General features: G+C 41.2%; 2 protein-coding genes and 1 long non-coding RNA gene across 4 annotated transcripts; all 3 read right to left on the bottom strand.

Annotated features, from left to right (window-relative positions):
• Positions 1-1015: 1015 nt before the first annotated feature.
• On the bottom strand, positions 1016-4150 carry LOC306696511 (afadin- and alpha-actinin-binding protein; the record flags this gene model as incomplete). Its single annotated transcript, XM_079160154.1, has 12 exons — positions 1016-1151; positions 1395-1563; positions 1641-1755; positions 1967-2128; positions 2211-2314; positions 2456-2609; positions 3064-3184; positions 3275-3353; positions 3488-3602; positions 3699-3767; positions 3840-3934; positions 4099-4150. The coding sequence occupies 12 exons, from the start codon at positions 4148-4150 to the stop codon at positions 1055-1057; spliced, it is 1332 nt and encodes a 443-aa protein (XP_079016280.1). The 3' UTR covers positions 1016-1054.
• Positions 4151-4737: 587 nt separating this feature from the next.
• Positions 4738-6067, bottom strand: LOC306696044. The gene is made up of 2 exons (XR_013767093.1): positions 6036-6067; positions 4738-5775 (listed from the first exon to the last, which is right to left on the bottom strand). It is a non-coding gene; the product is annotated as an uncharacterized lncRNA (long non-coding RNA).
• Positions 6068-7735: 1668 nt separating this feature from the next.
• On the bottom strand, positions 7736-14368 carry LOC306696692 (uncharacterized protein). 2 transcript variants are annotated; one of them, XM_079160363.1, is made up of 11 exons: positions 14277-14368; positions 14095-14186; positions 12574-13356; positions 11124-11564; positions 10547-10861; positions 10162-10370; positions 9876-10027; positions 8889-9131; positions 8614-8773; positions 8442-8517; positions 7736-8337 (listed from the first exon to the last, which is right to left on the bottom strand). In XM_079160363.1, exons 2-11 carry the CDS (start codon positions 14168-14170, stop codon positions 8318-8320), a joined length of 2475 nt encoding a protein of 824 aa, XP_079016489.1. In that variant the 5' UTR covers positions 14171-14186; positions 14277-14368; the 3' UTR covers positions 7736-8317. The 2 variants fall into 2 exon arrangements, with proteins under 2 accessions (XP_079016489.1, XP_079016488.1); XM_079160362.1 differs by lacking the exon at positions 14277-14368 and having other exon boundaries at positions 14095-14197.
• Positions 14369-16428: the final 2060 nt, after the last annotated feature.

Consider the following 16428-nt stretch of genomic DNA (forward strand, 5'->3'; position numbering starts at 1 on the left):
AATAGTTTGGAATCTTGTCTATATTTCGTGTAAAATGTATTGACTGATTAGAGAGATTTGAAGTTGCAACCTTTACTGCTGAAGACAGCTTTAGTTAAAATTCTAGCTGCAGCGTTCTGAATCATTTGAAGACGTTAACATGCTGCAGGCCTGACAACAAAATGTTATGATAATCCAGGATGATAGAAAAGTGCTAATTAGGATCTTTGCATCAGCTATGGTTAATTAAGAACTTTTAGCTATGTTGCATAGGTGAAACAAGGCAATCTTGGTGATATCTTTAATGTGCTGATTAAAGGAGAGTTGAATTGAATGCAAGACCAAGATTCTTGACAATCTGACTTTGGGATATCACAGTTAGTTACCATCACTTGATGGGACCATAATAGTTTATTAAACAAGGACCATGCACAAAAACAATCTCAAATTGAGGAAAGATTATTTGTGCCAGATTGGGCTATTAGCTAATTTAATTTGATAATTTGGGAATGATGATTCACCTTTATAGGAACAGCCATGTATCATCAGCATAGCAGTGGAAATTAATTCCATGACGGTGTATAATTTGGCCAGGAGGGGAAATGTAAAGAGAGAGAAAAGCAACAGATCGAGAAAAGAGCCCTGAGGTACTTCATATTTCACATCAGAAAATTGTATGTATTATAGGAAACATTTCCTGTCTACCTCTATACTATCGAAGGCAAATCAAATATTTGCTGGTTTAAACAAAGTAAGTAATGGACAATGTGTCAAGCAAATATAGTGTGTAAAGTGGTAATAGTATTTTATATCCTGCTTTAGTAAAATTTGGATTCTGAACTACTTTTCAAAAAGGAAAAAATAAATGCCAAACAGTCATCCAAAAATGCTTGACAACAGTCATAATTAGACACTATAAAAATATTTTATTGGCCAGGCTGGATAACAACTGAAAAAAGGTATTTTTATTCTTAAAACAAAAAAACAGGCTTCAAGTATAATCAGCCTTTGATTATTTAAAAAGTGGAAATAAGGTGCCATATGTTTTTATTCGCCACCTATCATCAAAATGGTATTAAAAAAACCAGTCTAGGTGTGCAGCCTGTCGTGTGTGCACCATCCCGTCTACTCGGCCGTCCCATGTCTCCGACTGGTCATCAACCTCTCTGGTTCTGAGGGAGAAGAGAGGAGTGAGTAGTAGCAGTGGTTATGGTGAACATGTTTACAGTTTCATTTGGGCCAAAATGGAGAAAAGTTTCCACCAAAGTTAATTTTTATCAGCACCACACGGCACGGACATTACAGTGAATGCTTTGTGAACCCATATAGGTAACGCTTAAGACGTTGTTTGTTCACGGTTCATCTTTCTCTCTTTGTGTTCACTGCCATTGCTTTTAAAGCAGGACTTCACTAACCTGCAGTTGTATGACAGATTGAGGGCTGAGTACAGCTCAGGAGTGCTTGGGGTTTGAACTCTAAATCTCCCCTCATGTGATCCAGAAAGAGCAGCTATCCCCGACTTGGTGGAAGATGGTGTAATGGGAAGACAGTCAGATATGCCAGTGGGCCCCAAACTTGAGAAATCTGAAGTCACATGCACATAATGCGTTAAGGACTTTTCTCCCACCGCTCCACCCTTTTTAATTGAATTGCATACTCACCGAGTGCTGTGCTCTCTCTCGTGTTGCTGCCTGGTGCTCCTTTACCAGACAGAGGGGAGTCGCACAGATACTGCTGCTTCAGGAGAGAGGCCTTCTGTTGCTCAAAATCACGGCGCTGTACACACAAAAAATACAATTTACAGAGTAACAAGCAGCCTTTTAAGCCAGTATGCTGTGATCTTTTGTATGGAGTACTGTAAATGCACAATGAAAGGGTGAGGGATCACTCTGTTTGCTCTACTGGATGTTTTTTTCTGAAGAGTTTTCCCCTAGCACTGAAAAGCCCTTTAAGGCAAGTTTGCAAACTAATAACGGTGTCCTGTCACCTCATGGCTCAGTCGGATGGCAGCGTCGGTGAAGGACTGCCTCTCCCTTTCAAAAGTCCGCCGTCGATGATTGAGCTCTGCCCAGTGCACCTGAAGACGTTCCCACTCTTCCAGAAAGTAGGAATCAGCCAGTTCAGCATTGACAGGTGAAGCAAGGCTGTCCTGTAGACAGACAACAGCAGTTTCTCCAAGTCTGACTAACAAAAGTTCACACAAGAAACATGTGTGTGTAAGTGTAATGAACCTGCAGCAGCTGCTGTTGTAGTCTGACAAGCTGTTGACTCTCCTTCCGTTCAGTTTCCAGTCGAGCCAGGAGCTTGTCATGGTCGGTATCGACGCCGGTGTGGCCTCCACAGTCAAGAAAGACCACATATTGTACTGCTCAGGCAAGTGTTTCTCAATCATTGGTTTAGCAAAAATAAATGAAAGACGAAGACGTACACACAAATTAAAGCAGAACTTTGAAGAGTGTTCATCCTGGGTGTTTACCTTCAGGTAGGACGTCACTAAGTCTCTTCTGCACCTGCCTCCAACTCTGAACCACACCTCCTGTTACATGGTCACCAAGCGCTCTCTCAGCTTGATCCAGCCTTTTGTCTTCAGTCGGGACTTTTTCCTGAACAGCCACCATGTCTGACAGGGTCTTTAAAAGAAGGTTGAACTGATTTGTATTTTTGAATACTCATCTTGGACTCAGCATTGGAAACAGTCCTTTAGAAACGATCAACACAAGGTCACTAAAGTAGCCGTTCTGGAGATTTTGATGACTATCCTGGATCTTCCTCGGCCGATTTGAACAATTTAAGGACATTTGGTCCATGGTGGCTTTAAAGTTCAAAGAATGAATGCCTAAATGAACATTCAAGCTCCACAATGGCTACTAAATGGACCTTGTATGAGGCAAACTCTGCTTTAACTGCTTAACTCAACACTGCAGCAGCCTCTGCTGAGGAATACCATTTGATACAATGGACAGCTAACTAATGGTTTTGTTGAAATAACTTTTAAAATCATCCTTTCTTTGGCCCAAGATGACCAATTCTAGTTACTGACCAGAACGAGCTTCAAGTTAAAAAGGCTTTCTTCTTTTTCCTCACATCCTCCATGTCGACTCTGAGTGCATGAAGTAAAGTGGTGAGGCTGTGGCGCAGCTTCATGGCCTCCCTGAGCTCTGCTTCTCTGCGCTCCAGCATCAGACGCAGTGTTGCCTCCTCTCGTCTACACCACCGAGGGAGCAAAGGAGGATAAGAGAGGTGGAGAATGCATTTGGAGGCTACATTAAGAAAAGTGATGATAACATCAACTTACTTGACGGTAGACCGGAATGATTTGATTGGCTGTTCTTGTTTGCCTCGACCTCCAGGCGGAAAGTTCAACACCTCTATTGCTGTATAGAACAATGCAAGGTGGTACACGTTGCGTGGTTTCAGTAAATATTTTATACATAAGCAAACAGCTGTGGGGGAAATAGTTTTGTGAATTTAACTGCAACAGGAGAGAGAGAGAGAGAGAGAGTCTCACAGGGTCCTTTCTCTCTGTGTCGGTCAGCCACTCGCTCCTTCAGTCTGTTGGTGTGCTGCTCTCGAAGCCTCAGCTCCGCCTCCTGCTGGTTACACCGCAGCTGCAGACGAGTGCACTGCCCGAGAGAGGGTAGAGATGGTTTTGAGAAGGGGGAATAGTGTAAATTCAGGGAGAAACATATTCCACAATGTCTGTCATACATACAACTTACTTTGGCCCGTTCACATCTCAGCATTTCCTGAAGCCTGGCCACATGCTCATCCATCTCCTTTAGATGCTCCTATATGATAGAGGTTTAGTTCCCCCTCCAAGCATGAACCCTAACTCATCAATCTGTTGCATTCATTCTTACCCAGTCTCCTTGCTCTCTGTGCTCCCTGTCAGCCCGCCGGGAGGCGCTGTGAGAGAGCTCCCTCAAAGGGCTGGGATCCTTTAACAGATAGGAGTCTGTAGTCAACAAGTTAGGATAGGGGAGGGGTGGGGGAAGAGTAAGGACAGAGGGATCGTGATAAGTGGTGGTGTGGATTGGATTGCTTTCTTTTTCCAGCATTCATTGGTCTGAGGCTTTTGGTTCATGCTTCTATATTTCAGGTAAAAGGTGACAGTATTACCAGAGTACTCCGTGCATCTTCCAACTCTCTTCTGGCCAAACCTGGAAGCCATCTGGATGCCATATTCACATATTAGCAACAAGGGGACATTTCACTCACATGCAAATATAAACAGCGTGCGCCACAACATGATCAACACAAATGTGTACACACAGTTGGATGACATACATACCACTAAATTACTATAGTAACAATTGATCAGTTCCCATGTCTCTAGTGCCTTACCTGAGCAGACAAGTTAAACTTCCTCAAGACAGATGCTGCCGCTTTTAATTCCAGGTGATGGCACTTCTGCTAATTACCATCAACAAAGGACGAGATTGACGCTTCAGGATTTAAAATGATTCAGTCCAAACACTTCTTACCAAACTTTTAACTTGTGCACATGGTGTGAAAGTATTAACTAGTTTTTTTTACTACAAGGAAATATCAATGATGGTGAGGAGCTAAAATGGATCAAAATCCCAAATTTCACATCATGTGAATTTAGGTGTCACCAATCAAGTCAACCTATGTAACATCCTCTTTGACCTGTTCAAGTGTTTTAAACTCAAACTAAAAGCTTATGACGTTAAGTCTCATAAACAATTCAAAAGTGTGAAAGAGAGAGATTGATATTCAAAAATCACATACAATTGATTAGTGTCCGGAAAAGTAGTTTAATATTTAAAAGTCGCCCGAAGTAGCAAAGTTAAGAAAGATAAAGGCTAACAGTAGTACAAGTTTTGGTTGATTGGAATATGATTCCAGTGTGGAAAAAGATTAACGCAACAAGTCACTGCAGCATGATTCAATCAATACAAACAATAGTTGGAAGCTTTGAAAAGACATATTTAACATTTGCTGTTTGGCCATTTGTGTATCTAAAGTGATATACATTAAATTTGCTACCAGGATTCACTATCCAACAGTGTAAGGCCTTGACGTGTTTTATTTATTTCTTAATTAAAGACAGGGTAGGCTGACAAAAGCAACCTTAACAGGCTGTTAAATATATACAGAAAAACAAAAGACTGAATGAAAGGACAATCACATGCCCTGCACTGATATGGTTAAAGTCTGTACCATGTCACTGTACCTTTAAATAGTAGTAACACCTTTACCATTAACACAAATACATGAATTGTTTAAGACACCAATCAATTTAGCTCAAAAGCTACAAGAATGTCTGTTGGCCACATACACAGTTAATGTTTCTAAAGACACACATTACAATACAGTGTGTATATATATATATATATATATATATAAAACACAAAATGGTCTGATTCTTGCGCAGTACCTGGTTTAAATTAATGTTTGACCTGCCAAACAAAATGCAAGAGGAAGTTGCACTCTCAGTAGCCAATCACGTGGGCTGAATATCACTGACAGGAGAAAGACACCATTAGGTCAGGAAATTGAAGCCGGACATGTTAAAGTAGGTAAACCAAGAATGGCTTAATCATTAGTCAAGTTAGAGTTTTTTTGAGCATGTAGAGTTTGGCCCTGCTTTAATGTAACAGATGGGAGTTATGGCACCATTAAATTTGGCAAACAAGTGGAGCAGCTCTCTCCCCCGAACCCCATCCGTCCCATGTTGCTCCCAAGAGGAGGTGCTGGTCGATCTACAGCGACATCAAGTAGAAGTGAAGAAAGCCTTCCATGGGTAAATTCAGAAATCCTCCACCTTTCTTTCTGCTTAAACATAAAAAATGGAAAATTCACTATCTTTTATTTGGATGTCCATTCAATATTGATGGTAAATGTAGTCAATTAAAGCAACAAATTCCTCAGCAGAGATATATATATATATATATATATATATATATATATATATATGTATATGTGTGTGTGTGTGTGTGTGTGTGTGTGTGTGTGTGTGATATTATAGCTGTACTTTCATATATTTAAGTTGTGGGCTGTTGGTTGAAAAACAAGCATTCTGGAGACGTCACCTTGGTAAACTGATGGTTATTTTCTGTTACCTGCCAATTTATAGACAAAATGATTAATCGTTTAATCAAGAAAATAATTTGCAGACTAATCTATGATGAAAATAATCCTTCTATTCAATTAAGTCATGTCATGTGAAATACTAGAAATCAGTGCGTGCCTGAATTTAGTTGATTAAATTAAATGTAAACTGACTGTGAAGGTATAATTAATGTATTTCCTAGTGTAATCAATTGTACAGCTTTACTCCCAGCTGAAAAGCGCAGACCTACCTCAGAACAGGGAGCAGGACTTTGGGGGTCTGAAGGGATTATCGCTGGAGGGCACCCCTACCAGCAGGGGGTCCTTGGAGGCATTTTGCAGACAGAAGTTCCTCAGGTCAGCAGCAGCCTGGGACACCTGCAGAGCCAGACATACGGTGATGGCGTGCGTGAGAGGAAACACAAACAGTCTACCACAGTTGTAATGCTCCAGCTGGCCTGCTGTCAAATTTACTCAGTCTCTCATTTACATACACGGACTAACTGGCACCCTTTTTGTTTGTTTTTTTGCATATAATTTGCAAGCAACGGCGCAATGCAAGTGCGGGTGTGCCTACTGTGTAACACTGTGAGAGATACCGGTAACCTGTTTCCCCTTAGATAACAAACACCGAGGAGCTTTAACTTTGATAAACGTGTCACTTCGCTCGATACTTTTTGACACTTTAAAGTCGTGACGCTTTCCCCCGAAACAGACTCATCTGACAGCCGGTGAAACGCGGAAGACACTTGTTCGCTTGTTAGCTGGATACCACTTCATGAGTCACTATTGGTCTTGTGCGTAACTTTGGAGACCACTTTGTTAAACCTGTGATGTAGCTAAGAGTCCAGTCTGTGTCATTTCTGCAACAGTTTGTCTCCGCCATTCAACAGTCGGCTCAGTCTTCCGTGTTTGTGTTGCGGGTTTCGTACCTTGATCCTGCGGATACTGGCCTCTAACCGGAGCTGCTTCACGGCCCTTTGAGCGATAATTAAGTTGTTGCTGGCGTTGTTGTTGGACATGACTGCGGCTGTCTGCTGAGAAAGGCTGAGAGATACTTAATCTAAACTGTCACCACCACCGAGCGGAAATTAGCCCCAACTGCTCTAACCCCTTAACCCGAGTGGGGAAACGTTGGTCATTAGATGCCCCGCCCCTTCTGTGCCAGCGAGCCATTCTATTGGGCGCTTGCCATGTCAATCAAATAAATGAAACGCCCTCTGCATACACTGGCCATTATTATGAGTTTCCTATAGAGCAGAGCCATGTATACTGTGACCTTCAGCTGGAGGGTGAGCAGCCACAACACAGTGGTTAATCACCACTTCATTTACCGTACTGCAGTTGCCAATATATGTCAAAAAAGGGGTTCCCAGATTTTAGAGTAAAAATCACCTTTTTGAACGGGATAAGTATGTCAGATAGTCAAGGGACGTCTGTGAACTCTGTGGCCTCTAGTCAGGCATAGTTTCATGGGTGTAATCCAGTTTGAAAAAGTGGCAACATTTCACTCTCATACACAAATGCCAACCTCATGGTGGTGCCAGAGGGAAAGTCAGCGGCTCACCAAAGTTTATTATTCATCCTCTGGCCAGCGTGAATAGCATGTCCTAAATGTAATGGCAATTCATCATAGTGGTCGACAAATTTCAGTCTGGATCAAAGTGTTAGTACCAAAATACGCAATTTTATTTATTTTAATGTGTTAACTGTATTGCATCCAGCTACAGAGTTTTGTTTAAAAAACCACAACATGACACTGTGATTTTATAACACATACACACATATCAGTTCCACAGTTTATGATTTGGAAAAAAACATTTATTTGGTCGAAAGAGTATTCCATGCTTTTGTGTAAAGACAAGATTCTTAGTAACAAAGCCCAAGTAACAACTTAGCCCAAGTAACAGAGAAAATGCATCGTAAACAAATGCAAAACATCTTTATAAAAAAGCATAGCATACATGAAGCATAGCCCACATTGACAATGTTCACTTCAGGACTGTACTGGTACTACACAAACAGAAGAAGACAACAATATTGGTACAGTCAATTTCTTTATAACCCCTATAGTTTATTTTTGATTGTTATTTAATAACACCACAATTACAAAGGTAATACAATTGAGGAATGATACAAATGTGGTAAGATTTATTATACAGAATCACCATTTTTTATTATCTTATGTCTTAAGGATAAAAAAGATCTTAAAAAAAAAATCACAACAAGGAATATGTTTGTATTTTTACTGTATGTTAACAGCTCACTCAGGTGACTTCTCCCCTGTAGATAGATAAGAAAGAGAGAAAAAAAACATGGTCATTAATTCCACATAGTTCATCGTGTTGAGACATCCGCCCTGAGAACAAATTGTAGCTCATACTCACAAATGATTGGTCCAATGGTGAGGGTACTCAGAGGATCAGAGTTGGAAACAGAGCGATAGGTCCTACTTGTGCAAGGCTATACATGGTGGGAAAAAGATACCATCAAAACCCAGTGTTTAAGCAGCACCGATTATGGATTGATGCTATTGATGAAGTGAAACATGTGACTTACCGGAACACAATAAGAGCTCCTCTGATTACACAGGCTGAGGCTGCAATGAAGGTAAACATGTCTGTATTCATTCTGGAGCAGGAACAACAGGGCAGTGAAACGAGCCCGGAGGGACGAGCCGCTCTCCACCACTGACACCTGTCGGTGGTCAGTGGGACACCTGGGGGGGATGGAGTGGGTCATTAGGACCATTACACATAACCATACAAGAAAATGTTCTCCAATTTCCATTATACGACACAAACCACCCGTTGAGGCTCAATAGGGATACTTACTTGTTCTGAATGAGAGGGTACTGTGTGGAACCGTCAGGGTTTGATGAGTGAGAGGCGTAGCAGTCCTCCAGAACTACTGCAAAGCTGGGATCTCTCTCCTCCACAGAGACGCCCACGTACAGCGGCGAGCCCACTGGCAGGGTGACCAGGCCCCCTGAATAAGTCTCTGTGTAGTTGGAGTTGCGGAACAGAAACATGAAGGCGTCGGCTTTGGCACCAGAGCCTGAAATGCCACCATCCAGCCTGTCAGGAAAAATATGCTTTTTCTTGTTATGGCAAGTCTTATGGAAAGCGTTTCTCTCTAGTCTTTTCTTCACCTTCTTATTGGTATATTGCTTGTATTCCATTCATATACAAACAATAGGCACCAAAATAAAACGTTCACTATACATTACCTATTTAGTATCAGGTTTATTCGATCAGGCATATCATTTCTGGTGTTCTTGTGCTGTTGTGGTGAACTGTGCTGTGTTCTTCAAACCACAATCAGCAGACTAACTGTCACTTAGGATGGAGGGACCCACTTTACGGCACAGCATTTCGACTGCTTAGGAATCCGATGTCCAACAAAACCCATGTTTTGGGAAGTACTATATCCATACTGGATTATGGAGAAGTCATCCGTTATGCTCATGCTGCTGCCACTGGCCCTAAACCATTGGTTGACATTTATCACTGTACCACTGGATTCTTCCCACTCACCACTGTAAATGATATGAAAATGTTGGATGGTCTTCACTGACATCTAGAAGGCATCAGCATGACTGTGCTTACATCTATAAGATCTTGCTATCTAAGTTGCTGAAGTATCATTAAGGTCAGAAATGTATGTTCCCACCAAGATGAACGGTTCAAAGCAACATATAAACAAATCCAATTTTCAGCAGGTTTGTCCCTATTGTTTGTGATGTGATGTTAAAAGAATGATCACTTAACAATTATACACAGAGGAGCTTCATTATTTAACAACATTAAAAGGCTGCTTACGCTAGGAATGGTCTGATCGCCACATTCAGGCTGGTGTCTGTGTCCAGGGGATAGGCGCAGGAGAAGGGAAGACTCACAGGAAGGACGAAGGACGCGTTGTTTATTGGGTAGACAAATAAACTATTGGAATAGATGGCATGTGTGCCGTTGGTCTGCAACACAAAGGAGGATTATATTTTATATCAGTAGAATGGTAATGTCAGCTGCCAGCAGTGGTCAGAGAAACCGTCCTTGAGGGGGAGGACCCGATCAGGTTTACAGCAAAAAACAAACAGTAAGTCTTTACCCTCAATATGTTTCCACAGGCACCGGCCGCGGCCTCCACTTCGAACCACACTACGTCATCGCTCACTCTGACCCAGGAGCAGTTGCGGGCGGCCATGTTTCCAGAGAAGGGGCTCAAACCAGAGGATGTGAAGGAAGCCAGATCCAGCCCCACCTGGAGTTTATCACGGCCACAAATGAGCTGAGAAGGCTGGAGTGGAGGGGGCTGAACTACAGAGAAAGATACAAGGTCACCAAATAAAAGTGTGAGAGAAATTAGATAAGATAGTTAACACTATATACCAGATGACACCAAGACGAGACTCTCCATAAACCTTCACCTCAGCATGTCATTTTTATTGTAAAACAGTATGTCAAAACATTTAAAAATGTAAAAGGACACTTACATTCACAGATGACACTGGCATCTTCAACGTGACCACAGTTATGGACCCCAAACCCTCGATGTCTGCAGTCTGTTATGGATGGTTCATTTCCAAAACAACTGACGTCGTCCAACCAGATGGGTCCGCTGCCCTGTCCAAAAGCTGCATTTGATGGTGCTGAACGAGCAGTGCCACAGCCCAGCTGTCTACACACCACGTTGGCGTCCCTCAGTTCCCAGCCGTCGTCACACACTGTCCCCCACTGTCCACCATGGTAAACCTCCACTCTGCCAGAGCAGCGGTTGTCAGAGTTGACCAGCCTCACTGGTGAACCAGCTAACAGAAAAACATGCAACATAATAATGTTGATATGAGACATGGAAGATGGACCTCATGAAGACGAGGATATCTTTGAAAAAACAACATACAGTAGCTTTCTGTTTACAATGACACACATTGTTTAAGGCTAAAGAGCCTGCAGATTATAAAAAGTTTATATATATATATAAATATTTCTCCAGTAGGTGGTCACTAAAATGATCTCAGCTGTGTTACACCATAGACAGCATGTTACACAAAGAGACTTCATTGCCTTTACCTTCACAGACGACACCAGCATCCTCACTGTGACTACAGTCGTGATTTCCAAACCCTCTGTGGCTGCACTCGCTAAGCTTTGATTCCTTGCCTCTGCATGTGACATCGTCCAACCAGATAGGCCCTGTGCCCTGTCCAAAGCGTGCTCTTTGCGGTGCTGACAGGACCCTGCCACAGCCCAGCTGTGTGCACACCACCTGAGCATCAACCAGGTCCCAGGCGTCGTCACACACCGTCCCCCACTGTCCACGGTGGAAGATCTCTACTCTGCCAGAGCAGGAGCCGTTTCCTCCGTTGACCAGGCGGACCTCCCCCTCAACTGTTGTGCTGTTGCCTGCTGTTGTTGTGCTAGTGATGTTAGTTGGAGCCTGAGTGGTGGTGAGGTACGCTGGTGTCGGATCAGGTGAAGTTGGTAAAACTGCAGGGCCTGTTCTGTTCACCTCTGTTGTAATAAAATAAAAAATGATGATTTTTTTCCCCATTCAATTGAAGAACAAGAGTCTAAAACACTTAGATTGATGGATTAATCCATAAGAACCCAAACCCATTTCTCCTTCAAGGAAAATTATAGGGGATATAAAACTAAATGGACCACATGGAACACATTTCTGAAAATATTTTCTAAATACTACCCCCTAGTGCCAAAGATCTGAAATATTATTTATATGTCACATTGGGCTTTTACTATAGATGTTTTCCTCATTTGAAATTCAATCAATTTGGCCTTTTTTTGCTTGGTAACAAAGATATGCCTTTTTATTTGCATTTCCACAACACATATCAAAAATATAACTTTTATGGTTAGATTTATTTTACAAGACAAAAATGTCTTCTCCTTGAATGATCTTCAGTGAATCCTGTTCACTATTATCCATACTGCAAAAAAATAATTATGAAATTACTTTGAAATTGGACCAAAATAGGATAATTAAATGTTGTTTGTTTGTATGTTTTATTTACTGATATGACATTTTTTCTTTCATAATTCTTTCAAAATTAATTTGACTAAAATTGTAATCAATTTGACATTTTTTTGGTTAAAATGTCTTGAATTCAACAAAATAAAAAAATAATTGAATCAGTTAAATCAATTGAGCAGCTCATTACTATTTTTCTTATTGTGACAAATAAGTCACATTGGTTTTTCTGAGAATTCTTAGAATTGTTAAATGTGTTGAAACCTTTAGCAACAAAAACAAGCTTTTTGAAATTTGCTATAGTTCTGTCAAATGTGCTGACCAGCCAGGCAGCTATTTTGGAAGTGATGTCATTGGTACTCAAATTAACTTACTGTCACATGACCTCACCAGGATGTTCATTATGTGTCACTTAGGGACTCCAAGAGTTAAAATCAAGGATAAAACTCACCGTGTGTCACCGTGGGTTCCTATATGGATTGAGAAAAATGACTTTGTTGTTACAGTTTCAAGATGTTTAAAATGGAACAATACCTGCACAGTATGCAAAGTTGCATCCGGATGTATTCGCAAGTTTGTAGACATAGTAGTCTCCGTAGCAGAGCTTGACATGGATGACCTTTGTCGTAAAATAGCAGCAGTTGCCGCTCCAGGCACTACACACTGTGCGTTGTACAATTTCATCTGATTGTGTGGGATGAGGCTCTGTTATCCACATGGTAGCTTGTGTTCCACACTTGTTTGGTCCTACACACCTCTCAGGAATATGAGCACTGGTTTGCTGCAGAAGGAAGCGATACCAGCCTTGCCGGTTCAAATTTCTGTCACAGTGATTCAGATTCGATGTGTAATTCGTTGAACGCCAGTCATCATCCAGTACGGTGTATTGCTCACAGGGGTCAGCGCAGCGCTGAGTCCCATTACTACTGATGCAGGCCATGCCTGAAGGACAAACTGTGTGTCCACAGCTGAACTGGACAAATTGGGAAGAGGAGCCCGCTCTGGTCCTGGAGGAAGGCTCCAGGCATACGAAGGAGCCTGGGGTGTTTTGACAAACCTGAGGCGAGGCGCAGGGTGAGTCTGGGAGGGAGCACTCGTCAGTGTCCACACAGCCCCTCTCCAGTGACCAGTGATAACCTCGGCTACAGCAAGACGAGTCACTGCATAGTTTTGTATCGTAACAGGTGAGACCATCGCCGACAAAGCCATCTTTACAGACACAAGAGAGCGCCTGGTTGGTGAAAGTGTCGCCTCGTTCTGTTGACTCCAGGCAGCTGGCTCCAGCATGACACACATCACAGCTGGTGACAAGTGTCCCTGTGAGACGTGCGAGAATAGTTTGATAAGTGCTGCTGATCATTTTTAGTAGTTTTTCCAAAAGAAAAGGTGAAAATAAAGCTATTACATGCAATTGCCATGAATGAGATAAACTTTTGTATTGAGGTATTCTATGAGTACAATTACACAGGATATAAATTCAAATCACTGAGGGATACCTGTGAAATTACATCAGATGTACAAGTGTGTGATTGCCATCTTTTACAACAAATTTAGAGAATTGCTTTTTAACAATATCACCACAGTTTATTATATATTTATATTAAATTGATATATTTCCAAGGGCATCATTTAAATCACCACTGAATGTGAGGTTTTAAGCTGTCTCTTAAAACTGCACCCGTTTTAATTAATCAATATCTGAAAATGATATATAATAATGTGATATTGATATCAGAAAATGAGTGTGAAATTATGTACAAGAAGTTTTCATTTGATGTAATGGTGCAGTCATAGAAAATGGCATCTAAATGATTAGTATTTAGGTAAATGTAATAATGATATAGCTTCAGTTAATCACTGGGATAGGAATATGCAACATTGAGAGTGCCAAATCTACTCAGGGATCAATTTTAGGGTAAAATTTATTCTGTTTACAATTAAAAATATCCACAAAACAATCTATTTAAAATAACGTTGTTGGTTGTCTTTTTCAAAAGGGGAAGTAAGATTACACAATTGATATTTATCATAAGGAAAATATTTCAGATGGTTTACCTGAAGTGCTTCCTGTGAAAATCGTCAAAATACTGAGCAACAACAAACCCCCAGGCACCCCCATTATGGACCACATCCTCTACACAAACGTGCTGAAAAAGACAAGAAAGATATCTTAAAACCACATTTTAAAATGATGCTGCCGTACATAAAGGTCACTACTCTGCAAGTCTTGTACTTACCTTAAAGAGACGGTGTGGGAATGCAGGAGCTGGTGAAAAAGTTAAAAGTTGAAATTTCCCAGTGAGTAGTGCGTCAATTTATAGTTTGTCTGTTAAAAGACCACATCAAGCAATCATTGATGAAACACAATCAGGTCATTGAGAGCAGTGATTCATGTGACATCAAAATAGTTACTTATTAATAAAAATAAGACAAAATAAAGATTAGTTTCAAACAGTACTGGCACACAAAGTCCTGAGTCAATGCTTTTTATGGTGCCACAATCAATCTCATGTCAGAAACATTATGGAGACCTCTCAGTCTTCAAAAGTGTGCACATTCCAACGTTAATGTACTGACTTGCCCATCTGTTACCACCTTTTGTCAACAGTGACTGAAATAACAGAGAGCGGATCAAGTTTATTCCTGACCTTGTAAAGAATATTTTTTGACTAAATAATCTTAACTCAAGTTTCATTCACTTGTTTTTTTCAGAGCTTTCTTCAGCGTCTTTCAGTTACGGTCTTATGTAGCCACTGGCATCCATTTCTGGAAGTGGACCATGAATTTGGATTATTTGATCAAATAAAAGTCCAAGGAAGACGTACGGCCATAGTTTCAAATATACAGGTGCTGGTCATATAATTAGAATATCATCAAAAAGTTGATTTATTTCACTAATTCCATTCAAAAAGTGAAACGTGTCTATTATATTCATTCATTACACACAGACTGATATATTTCAAATGTTTATTTCTTTTAAATTTGATGATTATAACTGACAACTAAGGAAAATCCCAAATTCAGTATCTCAGAAAATTAGAATATTACTCAAAACCAATACAAAGAAAGGATTTTTAGAAATCTTGGCCAACTGAGAAGTATGAACATGAAAAGTATGAGCATGTACAGCACTCAATACTTAGTTGGGGCTCCTTTTGCCTGGATTACTGCAGCAATGCGGCGTGGCATGGAGTCGATCAGTCTGTGGCACTGCTCAGGTGTTATGAGAGCCCAGGTTGCTCTGATAGTGGCCTTCAGCTCTTCTGCATTGTTGGGTCTGGCATTTCGCATCATCCTCTTCACAATACCCCATAGATTTTCTATGGGGTTAAGGTCAGGTGAGTTTGCTGGCCAATTAAGAACAGGGATACCATGGTCCTTAAACCAGGTACTGGTTGCTTTGGCACTGTGCAGGTGCCAAGTCCTGTTGGAAAATGAAATCTGCATCTCCATAAAGTTGGTCAACAGCAGGAAGCATGAAGTGCTCTAAAACTTCCTGGTATACGGCTGCGTTGACCTTGGACCTCAGAAAACACAGTGGACCAACACCAGCAGATGACATGGCACCCCAAACCATCACTGACTGTGGAAACGTTACACTGGACCTCACGCAACGTGGATTGTGTGTCTCTCCTCTCTTCCTCCAGACTCTGGGACCCTGATTTCCAAAGGAAATGCAAAATTTACTTTCATCAGAGAACATAACTTTGGACCACTCAGCAGCAGTCCAGTCCTTTTTGTCTTTAGCCCAGGCTAGACGCTTCTGACGCTGTCTGTTGTTCAAGAGTGGCTTGACACAAGGAATGCGACAGCTGAAACCCATGTCTTGCATACGTCTGTGCGTAGTGGATCTTGAAGCACTGACTCCAGCTGCAGTCCACTCTTTCTGAATCTCCCCCACATTTTTTAATCGGTTTTGTTTCACAATCGTCTCCAGGGTGCAGTTATCCCTATTGCTTGTAGACTTTTTCCGACCACATCTTTTCCTTCCCTTCGCCTCTCTATTAATGTGCTTGGACACAGAGCTCTGTGAACAGCCAGCCTCTTTTGCAATGACCTTTTGTGTCTTGCCCTCCTTGTGCAAGGTGTCAATGGTCGTCTTTTGGACAACTGTCAAGTCAGCAGTCTTCCCCATGATTGTGTAGCCTACAGAACTAGACTGAGAGACCATTTAAAGGCCCTTGCAGGTGTTTTGAGCTAATTAGCTGATTAGAGTGTGGCACCAGGAGTCTTCAATTTTGAACCTTTTCACAATATTCAAATTTTCTGAGATACTGAATTTGGGATTTTCCTTAGTTGTCAGTTATAATCATCAAAATTAAAAGAAATAAACATTTGAAATATATCAGTCTGTGTGTAATGAATGAATATAATAGACAAGTTTCACTT

This window comes from Pholis gunnellus (genome assembly GCF_910591455.1).
Source record: "Pholis gunnellus genome assembly, chromosome: 5".
Classification (NCBI taxonomy): Eukaryota; Metazoa; Chordata; class Actinopteri; order Perciformes; family Pholidae; genus Pholis; species Pholis gunnellus.

What these genes read in the sequence shown, in the direction of transcription:
- LOC306696692 (XM_079160363.1), bottom strand. Translation starts at nt 14,170, where the DNA reads ATGTGGTCCATAATGGGGGTGCCTGGGGGTTTGTTGTTGCTCAGTATT. An exon ending in TTTCACAGGAAGCACTTCAG is followed by an intron (nt 13,357 to 14,094) that starts GTAAACCATCTG and finishes CACGTCTCACAG; the next exon opens with GGACACTTGTCACCAGCTGT. An exon ending in CAACTTTGCATACTGTGCAG is followed by an intron (nt 11,565 to 12,573) that starts GTATTGTTCCAT and finishes TTATTACAACAG; the next exon opens with AGGTGAACAGAACAGGCCCT.